Genomic DNA, 18127 nt, shown 5'->3' with positions numbered 1-18127 from the left:
CATCATACTATTCACCAAGAAGCTTGATGGAGAGATCTTCATTTGTCAAGTATATGTTGATGATATCATATTTGACTCATCAACTGGAGATTATTGCAAAGTGTTTGGTGAATTGATATCGAATGAGTTTGAGATGTCGATGATTGGAGAGCTTACATTCTTTTTTGGTTTTCAAATCAAGCAAATGAGAGAAGGGATTTTCATCTCTCAAAAAAAGTATACCAAGGAGCTTCTTAAGAGGTTTAAAATGGATGAATGTAAGCCAATCAAGACACCTATGCCATCAAATGGACATCTCGACCTAGATGAGGGAGGTAAAATGGTTGATCAAACTCTCTACCACTCTATAATTGGTAGCTTGTTATATTTGATCGTATCTAGGCCCAACATCGTGTTTAGTGTGTGTATGTGTGCTAGATTTCAAGATAATCCTAAGGAGGCTCACTTGGTTGCCATTAAAAGAATCCTTAAGTACCTTAAGCACACACCAAGCATTGGTCTTTGGTATCCCAAAGGAGCTAGATTCCAACTAGTTGGCTATTCTGATTCGAATTATGCCGGTTGCAAATTTGATAGAAAAAACACATCCGGAGGGTGCCATTTGCTTGGTAGATAACTAGTGTCTTGGTCCTCCAAGAAACAAAATAGTGTGGTATTGTCCACCGCCAAGGTGGAATACATTGCTGCGGGTGCTTGTTGTGCACAAATTCTTTATATGAAGCAAACTTTGCTAGACTATGGTGTAGTTCTAGAAAAGGTACCTCTCTTGTGTGACAATGAGAGCATGGTAAAGCTTGCTAATAATTCGGTTCAATACTCTCGCACCAAGCACATAGATATCCGCCATCATTTTCTTAGAGATCATGTTGCAAAAAATGATATATCACTAGAAGGTGTAAGGATCGAGGATCAATTGACGGATATCTTCACTAAACCGCTAGATGAGGCTACATTTTATCGATTGAGGAATGAGCTCAATGCGCTTGACTTTAGTAACTTCACTAAAAAATGAGCTTGTGTTGTCCCTTGCATTGCATTGTAATATAAAACATGTTTAATTTTTAGTAATGCACTTAGGGCTTGTCTAACATGGTTAAGATAACCACCGAAAAGCGTGTGAAGAAGCAGAACCTTGGATCAAACTTGACAAGCAACTAGACTTACTTTCAAGTATTGCATTACATGGGCATGTGTGTTGCTTTGTCGTTTCTTTTTGGTTATCTTTTGAGCACCCGTTGTGTTTGCCCACAAATAGGAAGAGCATTTGACGCTTCTGTTAATTCTAAATCCTAATGTGTGGCAACATGTTGCTCCTCACCCATTTTATTGCATATTTTCTTAAAAAGAATTATAGCCTAAGGCAAAATACTTTGAAAATTTTGAGAGTTTGAGAGAGGTCTCTCACATCAGTCCCAATTGGTGTTTATTTGTGTCTTATTGAAGTTAGGACTTGATTGGGAATAGGCAGTGCAAAGGAACTTTGAAGATTTGCTGAAAAATTATGACCGGACGTTGCACCGGACTCTGCTTTCAGCGTTCGGTCAGTTCAAAGGAGGTGAACAGATGCAGCACAGAAGTGACTGGACGCTGAACAGTGTTCCTCCAGCGTCCGGTGTGAAAGTGGCCCTGCGTCCGGTCCAACATAGAAGATGATGTCAGGATCGACCAGACTCTGTTCTGCATCTGGTCAAGGGTAATCGAACGCGTTCGGGCGTGACTTGAGGGGTTTGGACCTCTTTGTTGTCGACTGGACTCTGGGTGGCAGTGTTCGGTCGTTGCCACCGGTTCATCCGGTCAGTTAAATCCAAATGGATCCAATTCTCCTTTCCTTGTCTGTCACGGGGGGCCACCATATATTTCATCCTTTCACACCGCGCCGCTCCTGCTCCTGCCCAAGCCGACGTGTCAACTTCACCGTGCTTCCACCGCCACGGCCATGCTCGCATCTCCGGCCGCCACGCCCGCGCTCGCATCCACCTCTCTACCACGCTGCTCTGCTCTATCACGCCCGCACCTGTGCCTCCACCGCCGCACTCGTGCCTGTGCCTCCACCATCGTGCCCACGCCCATGCCACAGTGTCTGCGCCACCTTGCTCTCTTCGTGCCGCCATGGCCCCTGCTGTCGTGCAGCCCGGGGACCCGAGCCACCTGCATCACGCCACCACACTAGTCTCGCCCGCGCCGCCATCCACCGCGCCACCATGTCTCCTCAGCTGCCAAACCACTTCACGTCGCCCAACCCTAACCCTAGGCGTAACATTGCCAATCCCGAATGGTGCCCCATGATCCTCTCCTTTGCTTGTCGGTCGTCGGATCATCGGATTTCATCAGGTAGCAAGCCATCAATTTCAATTTCTCATCTACTATTTGCTTCTTAGGATTTCTCACCTCTAGATGAATACAATGATTATTTATATTTCCTATCTATTCCATCGTGCAACGAGTTGGTGCTCTTGTGGTTGATTTGATAGTGGCAGTTTTACTTGGGGCCAAGCCCACGAGTACAGATTGAGGCCAAGCCTCACGAGTGTCAGTTGGCAGTTGTTTCTTGTCAGTGGTAGTGTTTCTCATCAGCTTTTGAGATGGCACGCTGCAAGAATGCTAGAGGTAGTCCCGGTGATGAGGATCCAAGGCCTCCGCCTTGCCTGACTGCTCAGGAAAAGGGGAAGGCAAAAAAGACTACAAAGAAGAAGTGGAAGTGAGATGATGTTGAGGCAGAGAGGGCAGCAGTAGTGGTAGCCGCCGTAGAGCGTGCAGAGAGAGGTGGAGCTAGCAGTGGTGTTCGCATAGGCGACCAGTTGTCACCCGCTCAGAGGGCCGCCGTCGAGAGGATTGAGGCCAGTCTTGGTAGTCCACCTGGGACTGTCATGCTTAGAGGATGATGTGTCTCTTTAGAGGAGAGTCAGACTCAGGGGGAGACTGAGCAGCAGGCATAGTCGGCAGAGTAGATAGAGAATGCTCAGCAGGGAGAGTAGGTTGAAAAGGCAGAGCAGGCACCACAACCATAGCTTCGACGCTCCAGCCGTACACGCACTCAGGTGTCATCGAGGCCTCAGACATAGAGGCAGGGCTCTCATCCACCTCCTAGACCATAGGGTCCGCCTCCGGTGGTTCACCTTGACCTGAGGGCAGCCACAGCCAAATAGGTGCAGCAGCTATGGTTCATTCAGTTTGAGGATTGGTTTCCGCCGAGGTGGGATGAGCGTGCGTTAGAGCATTTCTACACCATACTGCAGGAGGATTTCTATAATGCATATCTCAACAGTGGTGCTGCCTTCAGATCTCAGCGGGTTTGCTCCATAGAGTCTTTAGTTGTAGCTATAGGTGAGTACTCCCTCTGTCCCAAAATATCTATCGCTTTTGATTCCCGAGAAACAACTTTGATAAAATATATATTAAAAAATATTAATATTTATGGTACATAATTAGTATCATTGGAAAGATCTTTGAATCTAGTTTTTTAATAAATTTATTTGGAGATACAAATGTTGTACATATTTTCTACAAATCGAGTCAAACTTGTGGCACGGAAACCGGAAATGACAGATAATATGGGACAGAGGGAGTAGATCCGTTCTCATCTCTCTTATCTGCTAGGGTTGATAGATCTTGGACGGACAGGTTGCTATGTTCTGTCATGGGTTTGTGAGTTCTACTCCTCTCTATGGATTGACCCAAGACACAGATTTATTCACTTTGCTTTCAGAGGCCATGACTATAGGCTCTAGAGCTCGAGGGTCAAAGAGATACTGAGGATTCTAGAGTCACCTATTCGCCTTCACGAGGTATGCTATGGACAGACATAGCCTCCGAGACACACTCACGGTGGACTTGTGCCACCTATAGATCTTGTCAGACCGTGCTTCACAGAGCCGTTTGGCGAGGGGTCGAGCAGGACACCATGTGATCTTACACCTACAGCTTACCTCCTTGATGCTATCATGAGGAGGACTCTGCTCCCAAGGATGGGCTACCATGAGAGCCTGGCACGTATTTAGCTATGGCTAGTGTATCACCTGGTGTCTCGGACTGTCTTTGATATTTGGAATGTGATGCTTTCAGAGATGGAGGATACACTTGCAGATGGATTTAGAGGTCATCGTCAGCTGCCTTATACTCATTGGATCACTTTCCTAATCCGAAAGGTAGTTACATAGAAGTCTCCTGAGACAATGGCAGAGTACATAGGTGCTACTACTGAGTTTCCACCATATGACATGAGCCAGATGCTACATCACAGTCATGCGAGGACACCTCGCTAGCCGAGCCATCGCCCAGAGGTACCAGAGATAGTAGCTCAGCAAGATGAGATCATCAGAGGCATTGTAGCTACAGAGGAGGAGGAGCTTGATGCACAGTGGGAGGATGTGGTCGAGAGTGACCCGAGTGACAACTCAGATCATGACTATCAGCCGATTCCGCAGATGGATCCTTGACCACACGACAGAGAGGTTAGTGGCTCTAGCTCAGCTCCATCATAGTTGTTGTAGACTGACGCGACACTCCTAGCTATTCTTGAGCAGATGAGGCAGGACTAGGCACGCTAGGCATAGGAGACCATAGCTGCACTTGCTCAGGTTCAGGCTCGACGGGATGAGTTTCAGAGGCAGCAGCAGGCTATGCAGCAGCAGCTTATGATTCAGCAGCAGTTACTTGGCTTCATGCAGCATATATTCACTGCTATTGGGGTTGCTCCTCAGTAGTCTACACCTCCGATAGGCCAGCCTTCTACCACCACTCTAGTAACTCTAGCTGTATAGCCTAGTGGGCTTCAGAGTCAAGGACCCCTAGCTACTCAGTTTGTTTCACATATAGAGCAGGTGTCCCAGTGGTTTGCTTCACCAGTGATAGCTCAGGGTCCTCACTTTACTCCTATTGTTACGGGCTTCACTCCGACTCAGAGTTCTTCAGTGTTAGTGACGGACATCCTAGTCTCCAGGAGTCTCGGTGCTACCTTCAGTGAGCTTACAGGGCAGCCTACACCTCTAGAGTTATGAGTACCTGTCCCTACCATAGTTGCTCTAGTTACCGGGACTACAGAGACAATTCCTTCATTTGTTGCATCGTCCGAGCCACCTCAGACAGTCACAACGACAGTGGCAGATGTGGCTCCACTTCCTACAATGACACCTCCATAGTCACAGGCCACGCCAGTTACTGAGCAGACCCCCGATTGCTTCACCTTCACTTCCAGCTATAGAGGGTCAGACCACTCAGAGTTCAGGGTCAGAGGATGATATAGCTTAGTTCTAGATCTCTCATCGCACCTCAGCGCCTGACTCGACTGCCCCTGTCTCGCTTTCCGACCCTTAGGTTTTGGTGCTTGACGTCAAAGGGGGAGAGTGAGTGAGTATGTTAGATCTAGAAGGAGCGTGTCAGATGGTCTTGATTTGATTCTTTTGGTCTTCTGTGTGTGATACTTTGTGCATTCACGTTTACGTTCATGCATTGCATTATATACATGTGATGGTGAGACTTTTGTGACATGTGTGCTCTCTACATTGTGATATATATATGCCATGTCACTTGGATTATGCTCATTTGCTTTGCTTCCGCATTTTTACTCCGATTCAAATGAGCTTTACTTCATGTACTCATGCTTATTTCATATCTTTTGAGTACACCATGTTGGTTTGGGTCATATAAGCATATCTAACCACTTTGTTCTTATTGTCAAAAGCTTATATGAACCGAGCATGTTGAAAACCTCACTCATCTCTTTTACATACTCAAAGTTGTGTTGTCATCAATCACCAAAAATAGGGAGATTGAAAGCATCTAGGCCCCTAGTTGGGTTTCGGTGATTAATGACTACACGAGATTACTATGAATAACGTGTGTTTTATAGAGGCAATTTGAGTTAGGTCATAGTAATGGAAATTGATTGGGCAATCATGGTTGTCATGCCCCTGTCGATGAAAATCGTTTTAGTTTTCAAAGGATGGACGACAAGGTTAAGGACGGACTAGTTCTAAGTGTCGTTTGGTGTTGGAAAGACACTTAGAGTAGTTTAGGACTTTGTTTTTCCTTTGGCCGTACTATTAAAGGGGTATGGACTAGTAGCTTGACTTTAGTGAGTCTAGTGGGTTAGGTGTGATGCACACTTGTCAAACCTAGCACTAGGTAGCTCAGGAATAGCCCTAATATCAATTGGAGCCAACTTCATTCACATATGATTTCGAGTTGAAAGTGAATGGAGGGTCAAATGACTGACCGGACGCTGGTCTGGTTGTGATCGGACGCTGGAGGGTGAGTCCAGTCAGTTCATTTGATCAACTGCAGTCGTCTGGTACTGGCCGGACGCTGAGTGGAGGAGCACCGGACGCTAGGGTGCCTGCGTCCGGTCAACTCCAGAGAGGTTCTAGAGAGGCTTTTTCTTGATTGGAAGCGTCCAGTGTGTGCTGACTGGACGGTGGTCAGAGTCCGGTCAATCAACTGCAGTCGTCTGGTACTGACCGGACGCTGAGTGGAGGAGCACCGGACACTGGGGTGTCTGCGTCCGGTCGACTCCAGAGAGGTTACAGAGAGGATTTTTCTTGACCGGACGCGTTCGGTGGGTGATGACCGGACGCTGGTCAGAGTCCGATCAGAACTTAACGGCTCTCTCTGGCACAGTGGCACGTCCGGTCAGCCCACAGAGTGCTGACTCAGCCTCCAAACGTTATGTTTTGAATGAAGGGGTATAAATACTTACTCCACTCGTCTATAGGAGGTCTCTTGTCTATTTATTCAACTGAGAAACACCTTTGAAGTGTAAGGGAGAGCAAGAGCCTAGTGAGGTGATTAAGATTTGATAATCCAAGATTAAGGACCTTATTAGTGCATAGGGAGTAGCAAATGTGCATCCACCCTTCTCATTAGGCTTGTCTTGGTCAAGTGAGAGTTTGTGCTTGTTACTCTTGGTGATCGCCATCACCTAGATGGCTCGGTGGCGATTGAGAGCTTGGTGATCATTAAACGGACCTTGTGGATAACCCAAGTTATGTTGTGAGCAGTTGTGGGCGATTCACCGCGATGGAGTATCAAAGAATCAGCCCGTAGAGAGCACTTGATCCTTGCGCGGATCAAGGGGGAGCTACACCCTTGCACGGGTGCTCCAACGAGGACTAATAGGGAGTGACGACTCTCCGATACCTCGGGAAAACATCGCCTTGTTCCTTTCCCTCTCTTTACTTTGAGCATTTACATTTGAGCAATTCATTTCATGTCTTTATATTTCTAAAATTGTCATGCTAGAATAGAATTGGAACCTAAGGTGCAAAACTTTTATGCGGAAGAATAATAGAAATATATTCTAGGCATAAGGGATGAAGTGGGCCAAGTATAAGACTTAATTATTGAAAAAAATTAGAATTAGCCCAACATATTGATCCTTTCAGAGCACAACTCGGTGGCCGCATCCTTCATGCTGAGCCTCTGGAACGGCACTCCGCGCGTGCAGCTGAGCCCCACCCTCACAGCAGAGACCAGGCAATCGTGTTCCAAGATATGCACACCGCCGTATGACAAGTCTAGCTCCATCAGGGAGCTGAGCTTCTCCAGTTCCTCTGGAATCGTTCCTGTCAGGCCGTTTCTGGACAGGTACAGCTCTTGCAGGCCGGACATGTCGCCGAGCTCAGGTGGGATGGTCCCGGACAACCTGTTGCTCGTCAGGTTGAGCCTCCTGAGACCCTTGAGCCTGCTCAGCGACGGCGGGATGCTTCCGTCGAACAAGTTACGATCCAGGTCAAGAAACTCTAGGCTCTGGCACTGGTCCAGCTCTTTTGGCAGCTGAGCGGCGAATTGGTTCCCGGACAGTACTAACTGCGCAAGGTTGACGAGGCCGGAGACGTCAGAGGGCAGTGGGCCGTCCAGCTGGTTGCGAGACAGGTCCATCGACGACGACAAGGACAGCAGGCTGAAGATTTCCCGTGGGACGCGGCCGGTGAGGGCGTTGCCGGAGAGGTTGAGCCAGGTCAGGTGCCTCAGGTTGCCTAGAGTGCGAGGAATGGATCCACTCAACGTGTTGCCGCTCAGATCAAGCTTGAGCAGCTGGGTGAGGTCGCCAATGGAGGCTGGGATTGGCCCCGTCAGCCTGTTCCCCTGCAATCGCAGCTCTGTCAGGTTCTTGATATTCCCAATCGGTTCCGGGATGGTGCCGTCGAGGAGATTGGATTCGAGCCCCAACGATTGGAGCCCGACGAGGTTGCCGATGCCCGGTGGGATGGACCCAGATATGCCGTTGTGCGCGAGGTAGAGTTCCTGGATCTCCCTCGGGAGGTCGCCAATGGAGCTTGGCAACGTGCCACTGAGCTTGCTGTTCTCAAGGTCCAGGACCTGCAGGCGGGTGCAGTTGGCAAGGTGGTCCAGGAACTCCCAGCCGCCTTGCTCGTCGCCGGCGGTCAGCTCGTTGCCCGATATGTACAGCCACTGTGGGCAGAGGGTGCCGATCTCGGGGGGCACCTGCCCGGTGAAGCTGTTGTTGGCTTGGCTGAGCAGCGTCAGATTGGAGGCCTTTGCAAGCGCCGCCGGGATCGGGCCCGTCAGATTGTTGCCGCCGAGGTATAGATACATAAGGCTGGACATGCGCTCGCCGGCGTCGGGCGGGAGGAGGCCCTGGAACGCGTTGTCGGTGATGGCAAGAACCTGGAGCGAGGACATGGTGAAGAAGCCGGGCGGGATCTCTCCGCGCAGGAGGTTCCCATACTCGGTGAACTCCTCCAGCGACGGGAGGTCGGCGAGGCCGGGGGGCAGGCTGCCTTGCAGTCGGTTTTCGTCCAGCCTGAGGCCCCGAAGCTTTGTCAGGCTGCCGAGCGACGGCGGGATCTCTCCGGACAGCGAGTTCTGGTGTAGGTACAGGTACGTGAGGTTGGGGAACGACGTCGCCCCGAGCCAGGCGGGGATGCCGCTGGTGAGGCTGTTGTCGTTGAGGTAGGCCACCCTGAGGCTGGTGCAGTTGCGGAGGCTGCCCGGGATCTCCCCGCTGATGCCGCCGTTGCCGCACAGGCCGAGGTACCGCAGGCGCCGCAGCCTGCCGATGCTCGCTGGGATGGCGCCGGAGAACGCGTTCCGGTCGAGGACTAGGCGCTCAAGGTGCGTGAGGTTGCCGACGGCCGGGGAGATCGTGCCGGTGAGCCCGAGGCCCGAGACGTCCAGCGACGTGACGCGCCCACCGTCCGTGACGCAGGTCACGCCGCGCCACCGGCAGAAATGCGTTGTGCTGTTCCACGACCGGAGCGCGCCGCCGTCCGGCACGCTGGCCCTGAACGCAATTAACGCGTCCCGCTCCATGTCGGACTCGGATCCATGCGCGCCTGCCGCTGACCGGAACGTGATCAGCAGCAGCAGATGCAGCGCGTGCGCTCCAGCCAGTCGCGCCGCCGCCATGCTCGCTCGTCACGGCTCAGCTGCACTTCACGTACAGGCGCACAGGGAGATTCTGCGTGGTTTATCGCGTGTGCTGGTAAGGCCTTGGGTGTTGCCGTTCAATGCTGCTGCTGAATGATGAGTAGCAGTGGCGGACCCAGGATTTGAAACGAGGGTAGTCATAATTAAATTTTTTCAACACAATACAATAAAATCTGAAAAAAATCGCTGACCAAAAAAATTGTAATAAAATCTAAAAAAGTTCACTCACTAAAAAAGTTGCAATAAAATCTAAAAAAGTTCAGTGACTATAGATCCAACAAGCCCTTCTCTCGCTCAGTCACTGTCCAGCGGGCCTACCTGGCAGGCTCTTCCCCTACCTCTCGCTGTCGCCTCCGCCATCGTCGGCGCCCGTGCGACGAGGCCGCCCCACGCGACCAAGTCCGCGGACCGAGCACCGCGCGGAGCCAGCCCCCTCCCGCTACCGCGTCCAGCCGTCCACCGCACTACGCTCAACGCAGTCGCTCGCGCCCTGACCCACTCTCCCGCGCAACCGAATCGCGGCCGCCATTGACAGCGAGCTCCACAACCTGGCCCTTCCTCCTCCCCTCGCCTCCGCGTCCATAAATCCCGCCCCCTCAGCACCACAACCACACGCCGCAACCGCTCTGCCCATCCCCGAACCCTCTCCTCTCCTCAGTGCCTCCATCCACTGCCGCCACCGCATGGACGAACTCCATCTCGAGCTCCTGATCTCCCAACTCCGAACCCCTCCGGCGCAGGCACAGCGGTTGCGGCCACCCCGGCTCGTCCATCGGCTCCGACTCCCTTCCCATTGCCGTGGCCGCAGCCTCGTCCCCGACCGGAGGGGGTGGAAGGAGGTCGGCCACGGGCGGCCATGGAGTCCTTGGCGAGCTGCCCGGCGGCGGGTAGTCCCGAGCCTACCTGGACTACCCGCTGGGTCCGCCACTGATTAGTAGTAGAAACAGAGAGCATGCCTGCTGTGTCATCCCTGGTTTCAGAGTTGACACGAAACATTCCTGCCTCAAGCAAGAACACTTCAATTAAGGCTGCTGACTTGGTTCGTACACCTGTCTTGAAAGCGAAGCGTCTGGCTATGTTATATATTCCGCCTCATCTATACTAGAGTATAAAAGATGTGCAATCTGAGAACTCCGATCGTTCTCACAAATCACTGTTACCGGCAAAGTTAACGTGAAAGTTCTCGCCACAGTAACGGATTTTTATGCACAGTAACGGGTCACAATATAAACAGTAACGGGTTTTATGTACGGTAACGGGTACGATATGAACATTTCTCCGACCCATTAAGGAACAGTACAACTTTCGTTTTTTTGTTTTTTTTTCCCAACACAGCACAAACCTTTTTCCCCCAATATTACCCGCGCAACGCGCGGGCTCACCTGCTAGTTATTATATTACGCGCGTAGATTTAACTGTGACTTCTTTTGGCCCCATACCCCCATGACTGTTGGACGACAGGTAGAGTAACTTTCAGTGCTGCTGCTGCCTCATCAAAAGTCAAACTTTGCTGAGTTTTACCAAATCTATAGCAATTGAGAATATAATAGTTACAGCTTACAACATCAAATTAGCATCATGGGATATAATATGAACTATATTCTCAAAATATACATACATCTTGTCGTGGTAGATGTTAATAGTTTTCGGTATAAACATGGTGAAACTTAGTATAGTTTTGACTTATGACAAACTCGAATCCTTTTATTTCAGAATAGAGACAGTATATATATCTTAATTACCGACTCCTATGATCATGAAAAATATGAAGACTTTTGACTTTTAATCTAAATTATTCCGTTATGCCACTTGTACACAAATTTAGCCTCCTAATATTTACTATTACAACTTTCCATTACTCACTAATAAAAAATGATGTTTCACAATACCCCTCCAAACTCAAGTCTGTTTTGCCCTAAACTTGTTGCTAAATTTTAAAAACCCTCTAAACTCTAAAACCCGGCAAAATAATTTGGAGTGGTTTCTAAGGTGCTTGACCTAGTGTGGTAAATACAAGACATGTGGGCCCTCCATGTCAGCGGTAGTGTAGCCATGTCATCATTTATTGAATATAAATGATCTCAAATGAAAATTCAACTGAAAACATTTAGATCTCATCTAGCACTATAAGTTTAGTATGGAGTGTGTTTCTTACCTAAAGTCATTTCAAATATTCAACATTTCAATTTTAAAATATGAAATAAAAAATGAATATTCAAGTTTCTAAATGATCTCAAATAAAAAAGTTATCGACTATAAGTTTCTAGGTCGTGTTGCAAGCTACAACATTGGTGTAAACCATGTCAACATTTGAGGTTGTTTGAAAAATACAAAATGTTGAATTTCAAATAACTTAAAATCTATTAGTTCAGCTTATAAACAATCTCAAATAAAAACATTATCAACTAGAAATTGCATAATTTTGATGTAAACCTTGTCAACATCTGAGGTTGTTAAAAAAATTCAAAAAAATAAATTTAAAAGATCTGACAATTAAAAATAAATATTTAGGGCTCTAAACAATTTCAAATAAAAAGGTTGTCAACTAAAAAGGTTGTCAACTAAAAAGTAGTGGTTCACTTTGAATACTACAACTTTTGTGTAAACCATACCAACATGCGAGGTGGTTCGAAAAATTCTACAAAACTTCAGTTTCAATCTTACTATTACTAACTAGGTTCGTGCCCGTGCGTTGCTACGAGATAGCTAACATTTTATACTAAAAGCACACGGATCGCATGATAAGATAACAATACTGTAAAATTAAATATCAACGTTAGAGTGACATTTAATCCAAAAAAGCAAAATTTATGAAATTAACACAATCACGTAGAGCGCGGCATCGTAGGCTCACAAAACCCTATTGTATAGACATTTCCGTGATGCAGCTAAGATAATGTTTTATATCGGCAAGAACAAATCTTCGATATCAATTTCTTTCATGCACCAATAAATACACGAATATGTTCCGCCGCATCTCCATACCATCATGTACACAGGTTAGAGTATATATGTAAATATTAGTCCCACCGCATGGGTAATACTGCGTGTCTTTAAAAATCTCTCTCAAAACCTTAAAATAAAGTATGTTGTACTCACCGTATAAATATGTGTGGCTTTATCTATTCCACGCAGACATATACTGTAGAATAAGGTATCCACTTAAGTGTTTGTGTCAAGATTCGGCATCGGCAATATATAAAAATAGTTAAATCATAGATATTATTATTACAAGCGACGATGACTCTAAGTTAGTTGAGTGGCCGTGCGTTGCAATAGGATAAATAATACCACCAAACGTCTAGTAGCCAATCCAAAATCAAGATGTGACAAATCAATTTTACATGTCCCAAATTTAACAGCTTGTCCCAAATTCATCTAAACTCCAAACAAACATGTTGGTAGTCAAACGGATTCATTTCGGCAAGATCTACATAACCACGGTCTCTGATCGTCTATACGACTTACGATATAAAAAGTTATTTTTTTTCTTCTCTTTACTCTACTCAGCTAGCATATTATTTTTTTTATAAATTCTAGGGTATTACAGCGCCAAATTAAGAAAATTCTGATTTAGGCATTCAGAACTAATGCCAAGATGATACATGTTTTGTGTCTGATATAGTCCACATTAAACTACCAAATAGTACATAGAATCTCAGTCCAGATCAGACAATATTTTTTTCTACCATCGGTCTACTTTATTTTCCTGAAGTTAAGAGGAAACAAATTATTTCCATAGCCTGCAAATATTATATGTTAGGACTTCAATTTATTTTTATCATTCATGTGATTTTCCAAACAAAAAATAGATGTAGTAGATGCAAGTTATATTATGTAAACATATAGTCACAAACCATTTTCTATTAGAATATCACGTTTATCACCCCAACGCCAACATATCACCCCAACACTGGATTGCTTTTTTCAATCTATAAATTGTATACTTATATTGAGCAAATTAATTCTATAACAGGATGTGCCATCAAAATGTCAGAATGGGATCCGTGGCAACTGATGCATAGGACAAAAAGAATACCTGGACAATTCCACAAGCAGTACATGAGGCAAACTGCCCTGGAGGCATCTGGGAGGAAGAATGGACCATCTCCCCCCTTCACTGGGCATGAGGCACTTTTTCAGAGTTTGAGATTTTAGAGGCCTTTGCATTTGTCCCTCGGTAATCCACCATTACACTTCAAGACCTCCATATGATCAATCCACCTGTGCGCCGCTGATCAATATACTATAAAGGCAAATACAACAAAATTTCAAGTACAGTAATATACTGTGACTGCTGGTGGAGAGAATTTAAATTAGCTATTTTTAACGCTCTTCTAAAACAGCAACAAAGATGCCACCCGTGTGCCTTCTGCTTTGAACCCGACTAGGAAGATGAACAGTACGGTTTCACTGGATCGTGAACAATAGGAAGGGAGGGAACACCTGGATTGAAACATAGGCGGTGCATGATCCGTTGATGTTGCGTCTCCACTATAGCGGCGAGGAGGAAGTTAAGCCCGGCGGCGTTGAGGATGAGGAAGCGGGTCGGCGTGGACAAGGCGACGGCGTGTGCGACAGGCAACATCGAGGACGAGTGGCGAGGAGGTGAGGGCAGCGCGCAAGGGCAAGTGCGAGGGCACTGCGCACGAGGGTGAGAACGTGCGGTGTGCATAGGGAGGACGGTTGCTTAACTGGCAGTGCGAGTCGCGTGATTCCTGAGGGCACTGATGGCAGGATTGACCGGATCAATCAATCAATCAAAATAGTAGTTTTCATTCTTGATCTTGCATGCACACGATTGGTTCACACGCATGCAAGGCAATGAACTTCGGTTCTTTTGCATGAGATCTTGCCCGTGATTGTCGCACGACGAAGGGAGACTGGATCGCAAGGAGGCAGACCGACGAGGCAAGGCTGCAGGAACGCAGCAGGCAGGACTATAGGCCCACGTTGGAATGTCGCACCCACTACTACACAACGTGGCTTTTGTCCCGGTTGGAAAAGGGCTTTTGTCCCGGTTTCCCAACCGGGACTATGAATCCGAGACTAAAGGTGCCGGTTTGCTACAACTGGGACTAAAGATCCTCCCAGCTTAAAAAAAATAATGTCTCCCACCGCTGCGCCCCGTGAGATTCGAACCCAAGACCTAATGCACTGCCTCGCGCGGAGCTTACCACCCCACCTACACAACACATTTAACAATAGATGGGACGCTTTCCTTTTGAACTAACCCGTCGGGGGACCTTTAGTCCCGGTTGGTGTTACCAACCGGGACTAAAGGGTCCTTTAGTCCGGGTTGGTGTTACCAACCGGAACTAAAGGGTGTACCTTTAGTCCGGGTTGGTATTACCAACCGGGACTAAAGGTTGGAGGACTTTTTAGTCCCGGTTGGTGGCTCCAACCGGGAGTAAAGGAACCTTTAGTCCCGGTTGGTATTACCAACCGGGACTAAAGGTCCTTTAGTCCCGGGGACAAAAAATGCCGAGGCTAATGCTAAATTGAGACATCGTTCTAAAGTCTGTTCTCTAGTAGTGACCATAAAGTGTCCACAGTTTGTTCTTTTTAGTTGTGGGAGATTAGAGGCCCAAATGAAGACTCCACGTTAATTCTCACCAGACACGCTAAGAAAAAAGATAAATGCTAAAAATATCACGTTAAACAGAAACATCTAACCATCAAATCAAAAGACTAGTCATTCATAACCATTAGATCTATTTTGTTTACTAAGGAATTACCCACCTCTGCCATTATAGATGAAAATAGCCTAAAATATTATTGTTCGTGAGAAGAAAAAAAATTAGCCGCACGTACAAAATCTTGAACGGCATGTACCCAGCACGTTTATGGTTGGTTAATCTATTATAAGAAACTACTAGATATATATTAATAGTACGTACGTAGAAAATCTTGATTAGCCACGTTCACAATTACGTTAAAAAATACTCTATCACATGGGGCCCGCCGACTACATTCACTAGATTAATTATTATTTTTTTGGCGAAAGCCACTAAGTTAATTAATTAACGACAGTACCCATCACGTTCAATAATCTATTAACCAAAAAAATAAGATGAAAGGTTATCCGTAAACAAAGTATCAGAGGCAATCTATGAACGCCAAGAAGAAACTTTTCCAAAAAAAGAACACCAAAAGAAACAACTTACATGTGTGTTAGCTGTAGGTTATATATATAAACATAAAGAGGCATTTTTTGTCAACCACGAAGGAATAGGAATCTATCTGTTTGCCATTCCTCCTTCTGTTTTCATTGTACCTCCATATTTATTCTCACTAGCCACTCACCAGACGTGCTAGAAAAAAGATAGATCGTACAAATTCTCACAATAATCAGAGATGTGGGGCCATTAATTTGGTAGATTCTCATCATCGTCACCAGATAGTCATTGGATCGATTTTGTTCTATAAAAATTTACCCACCTCTACCATTATGAAATATACATAAAGTTATCCATAATTTGGCATCTAAATTAACCACTTATGCCATTATGAAATATAATTAAAAAACTACTAAATTTACATATGAATTACCCACCTTTATCATTATAAAGTATAATTTGAACTAACCCCCTAAATTTGCATCTAAATTACTGACACATGCCATTACGAAAGATATTTTAAAATAACCCCATATCTTTGTGTCTATATTATCATCTGGCACTATTATGAAAAATAATTGAAAATAACCTCCTAACATCTTTTACAAATTAACCATATCCAGCGTTATGAAAGAAAACGTAAAGTAAACCCTAAGTTTAAATTCAGAAACCCATATTGGCCATATAAAAGATAATTTAAAGGAACACATTTTAATTTGTGTCTAAGTTATCCACCTCAACCCTTATAGAAAATAAACAAAGATATCTCTTAAATATAATCCCTCTATCCCTAAAAACATGTCATTCTCACTTTTTGAGGAGTTAAAGAGTTTTAGCTTTGACCAAATCTAAATAAAAAAGCACTAAAGTTTATGATATCAAGAGTGTCATTGGATTGATCACGAAATATATTTTCATAGTATATTTATCTGAAATCATAAATGTTAATAGTATTTGTTATCATTGTATACTTCTCTCAAGTCATAAATGTCAATAGTATTTTCAACAGACTTAGTCAAACTTAAGAAAGTTTGACTCAATAAAAACATAGAATTGCATCCATTTGGGATAGACGTAGGACATATAGATCCTACTATAAAATATTGGAAAAAAAATAATTCAATATTCATATAATATATATAAATATAAGTTGTTAATTTAGATATATTTATACATTATAACTTAAATGTTTGACATTCGCACATCGATATTGTAACCATTACTGCACATATAATTCCTTAACTCTTGAGAAGCGGTAGAGGTTAGTGCGGATTACATGTGGCTATATCTTACTGGCCATTGAGATTCCTTTGGAGTAAATAGTCATTATAAAGATTAAATCTTTATATCCTCTTGAGTTTAGCATGGCTACCTTTTCCTAGAAGTCATTTTAAACCCTACTGCTGAGCTTAAGTGATGTGGTGTAGACTTCAAATGACTGTTTATGCCATTGTAGTACTTAAGAGCACAGTCTGAGCCCTAAAATCCTTAGTTTAACAAAATGAGATTTAATAAAAGAAATAACAAGAACAAGAGCTCCAACTTGCCCTGAGGATAAAAAAAATCTATAGTAATCAATAAGATTGGAACTTAAAAGTTAAAAGTTAGATTGATCACATCATAGGATATCTGCTGTAACAAGAGCCACCATAATTTAAACTAAGATTTCAGTTAATGCATGTTGAAGATACACATAGGTGCCATTCAAAGAGAAACTATTGACATGGATGGAGAAAATATTAGTAATAGATAGTTTTTCATAACTGGATAGAAATTACAGAGTATCTATTATGTCTATTGTGCTAGAAAAAATGAACAGAGAAAAAACATACAACTTAATATAAATAATTTTTATTAGTCCAAGGTATTAACCAATATGATTCTGACCCGTGCGAGAGCACGGGTTGATGGATTAGTCTAATCTAATAACTTAGACGTAGAAACAGTCAAACAGAGAGCATATCTGCTGTGTCATCCCTGTTTCAGAGTTGACATACAAACAAAGAGCATGTCTGCTGTGTCATCCCTGGTTTCAGAGATGAGATGAACATTCCTGCCTGCAAGAACACTTCAATATCGCTGACTTCGCTTCATACACCTGTCTTGACAGCGAAGCGTTCTGACTGAGTTTTTTGGCCTCACCCTCATTATATTACGCATGTACACTCTATTTAGATCTCATGGTCTCAAGTTTAGCCATTAAATTTTAGACCATTTTAGCCCTTAGGACTCAAGATAGAGGTTTAAGGTGCGGTCTAAAGTTTAGACCATCTCATAAAAACTTTAATCGCATAAGTGAGCTAAAGTGTTCTAAAGTTTACTTTAGCCACTAAACTCTAGATCAGAGAATCAACTTACCCTTGACCGGAACTTCTTTTTGGCCCCATGACTGTTGGACTACAGGTAGAGTAGCTGTGAGTGCTGCTTCATTACAAGTCAAACTGTGCTGAGTTTTACGAAATATATAGAAAATGAGAATAATAGTTGCAACATCAAATTAGCATCACCGGATATAATATGAACTATATTTTTATAATATACGCCTTTGTTGCGGTAGATGTTAATAATCTTCGGTATAAATCACGCTTAGTATAATTTGACTTAGAACAAACCTGAACCCT

At 44.9% G+C, this 18127-nt stretch overlaps 1 protein-coding gene and 1 long non-coding RNA gene across 2 annotated transcripts; both read right to left on the bottom strand.

Annotated features, from left to right (window-relative positions):
* Positions 1-7353: 7353 nt before the first annotated feature.
* On the bottom strand, positions 7354-9366 carry LOC136489052 (LRR receptor-like serine/threonine-protein kinase EFR). Its single transcript, XM_066485791.1, has one exon. It carries the CDS (start codon positions 9364-9366, stop codon positions 7354-7356), a length of 2013 nt encoding a protein of 670 aa, XP_066341888.1.
* Positions 9367-12944: 3578 nt separating this feature from the next.
* LOC136487421 (uncharacterized) lies at positions 12945-13955 on the bottom strand. Its single transcript, XR_010767251.1, has 3 exons — positions 13834-13955; positions 13427-13633; positions 12945-13130 (listed from the first exon to the last, which is right to left on the bottom strand). It is a non-coding gene; the product is annotated as an uncharacterized lncRNA (long non-coding RNA).
* Between the last annotated feature and the right edge of the window lie 4172 nt (positions 13956-18127).

The sequence above is a fragment of the Miscanthus floridulus genome, chromosome 10 (assembly GCF_019320115.1).
Source record: "Miscanthus floridulus cultivar M001 chromosome 10, ASM1932011v1, whole genome shotgun sequence".
NCBI classification, from domain to species: Eukaryota; Viridiplantae; Streptophyta; class Magnoliopsida; order Poales; family Poaceae; genus Miscanthus; species Miscanthus floridulus.
This window is presented reverse-complemented; position numbering and strand designations above follow the sequence as displayed.

Coding starts and splice junctions, on each gene's coding strand:
- LOC136489052 (XM_066485791.1), bottom strand. CDS start 9,366: ATGGCGGCGGCGCGACTGGCTGGAGCGCACGCGCTGCATCTGCTGCTG.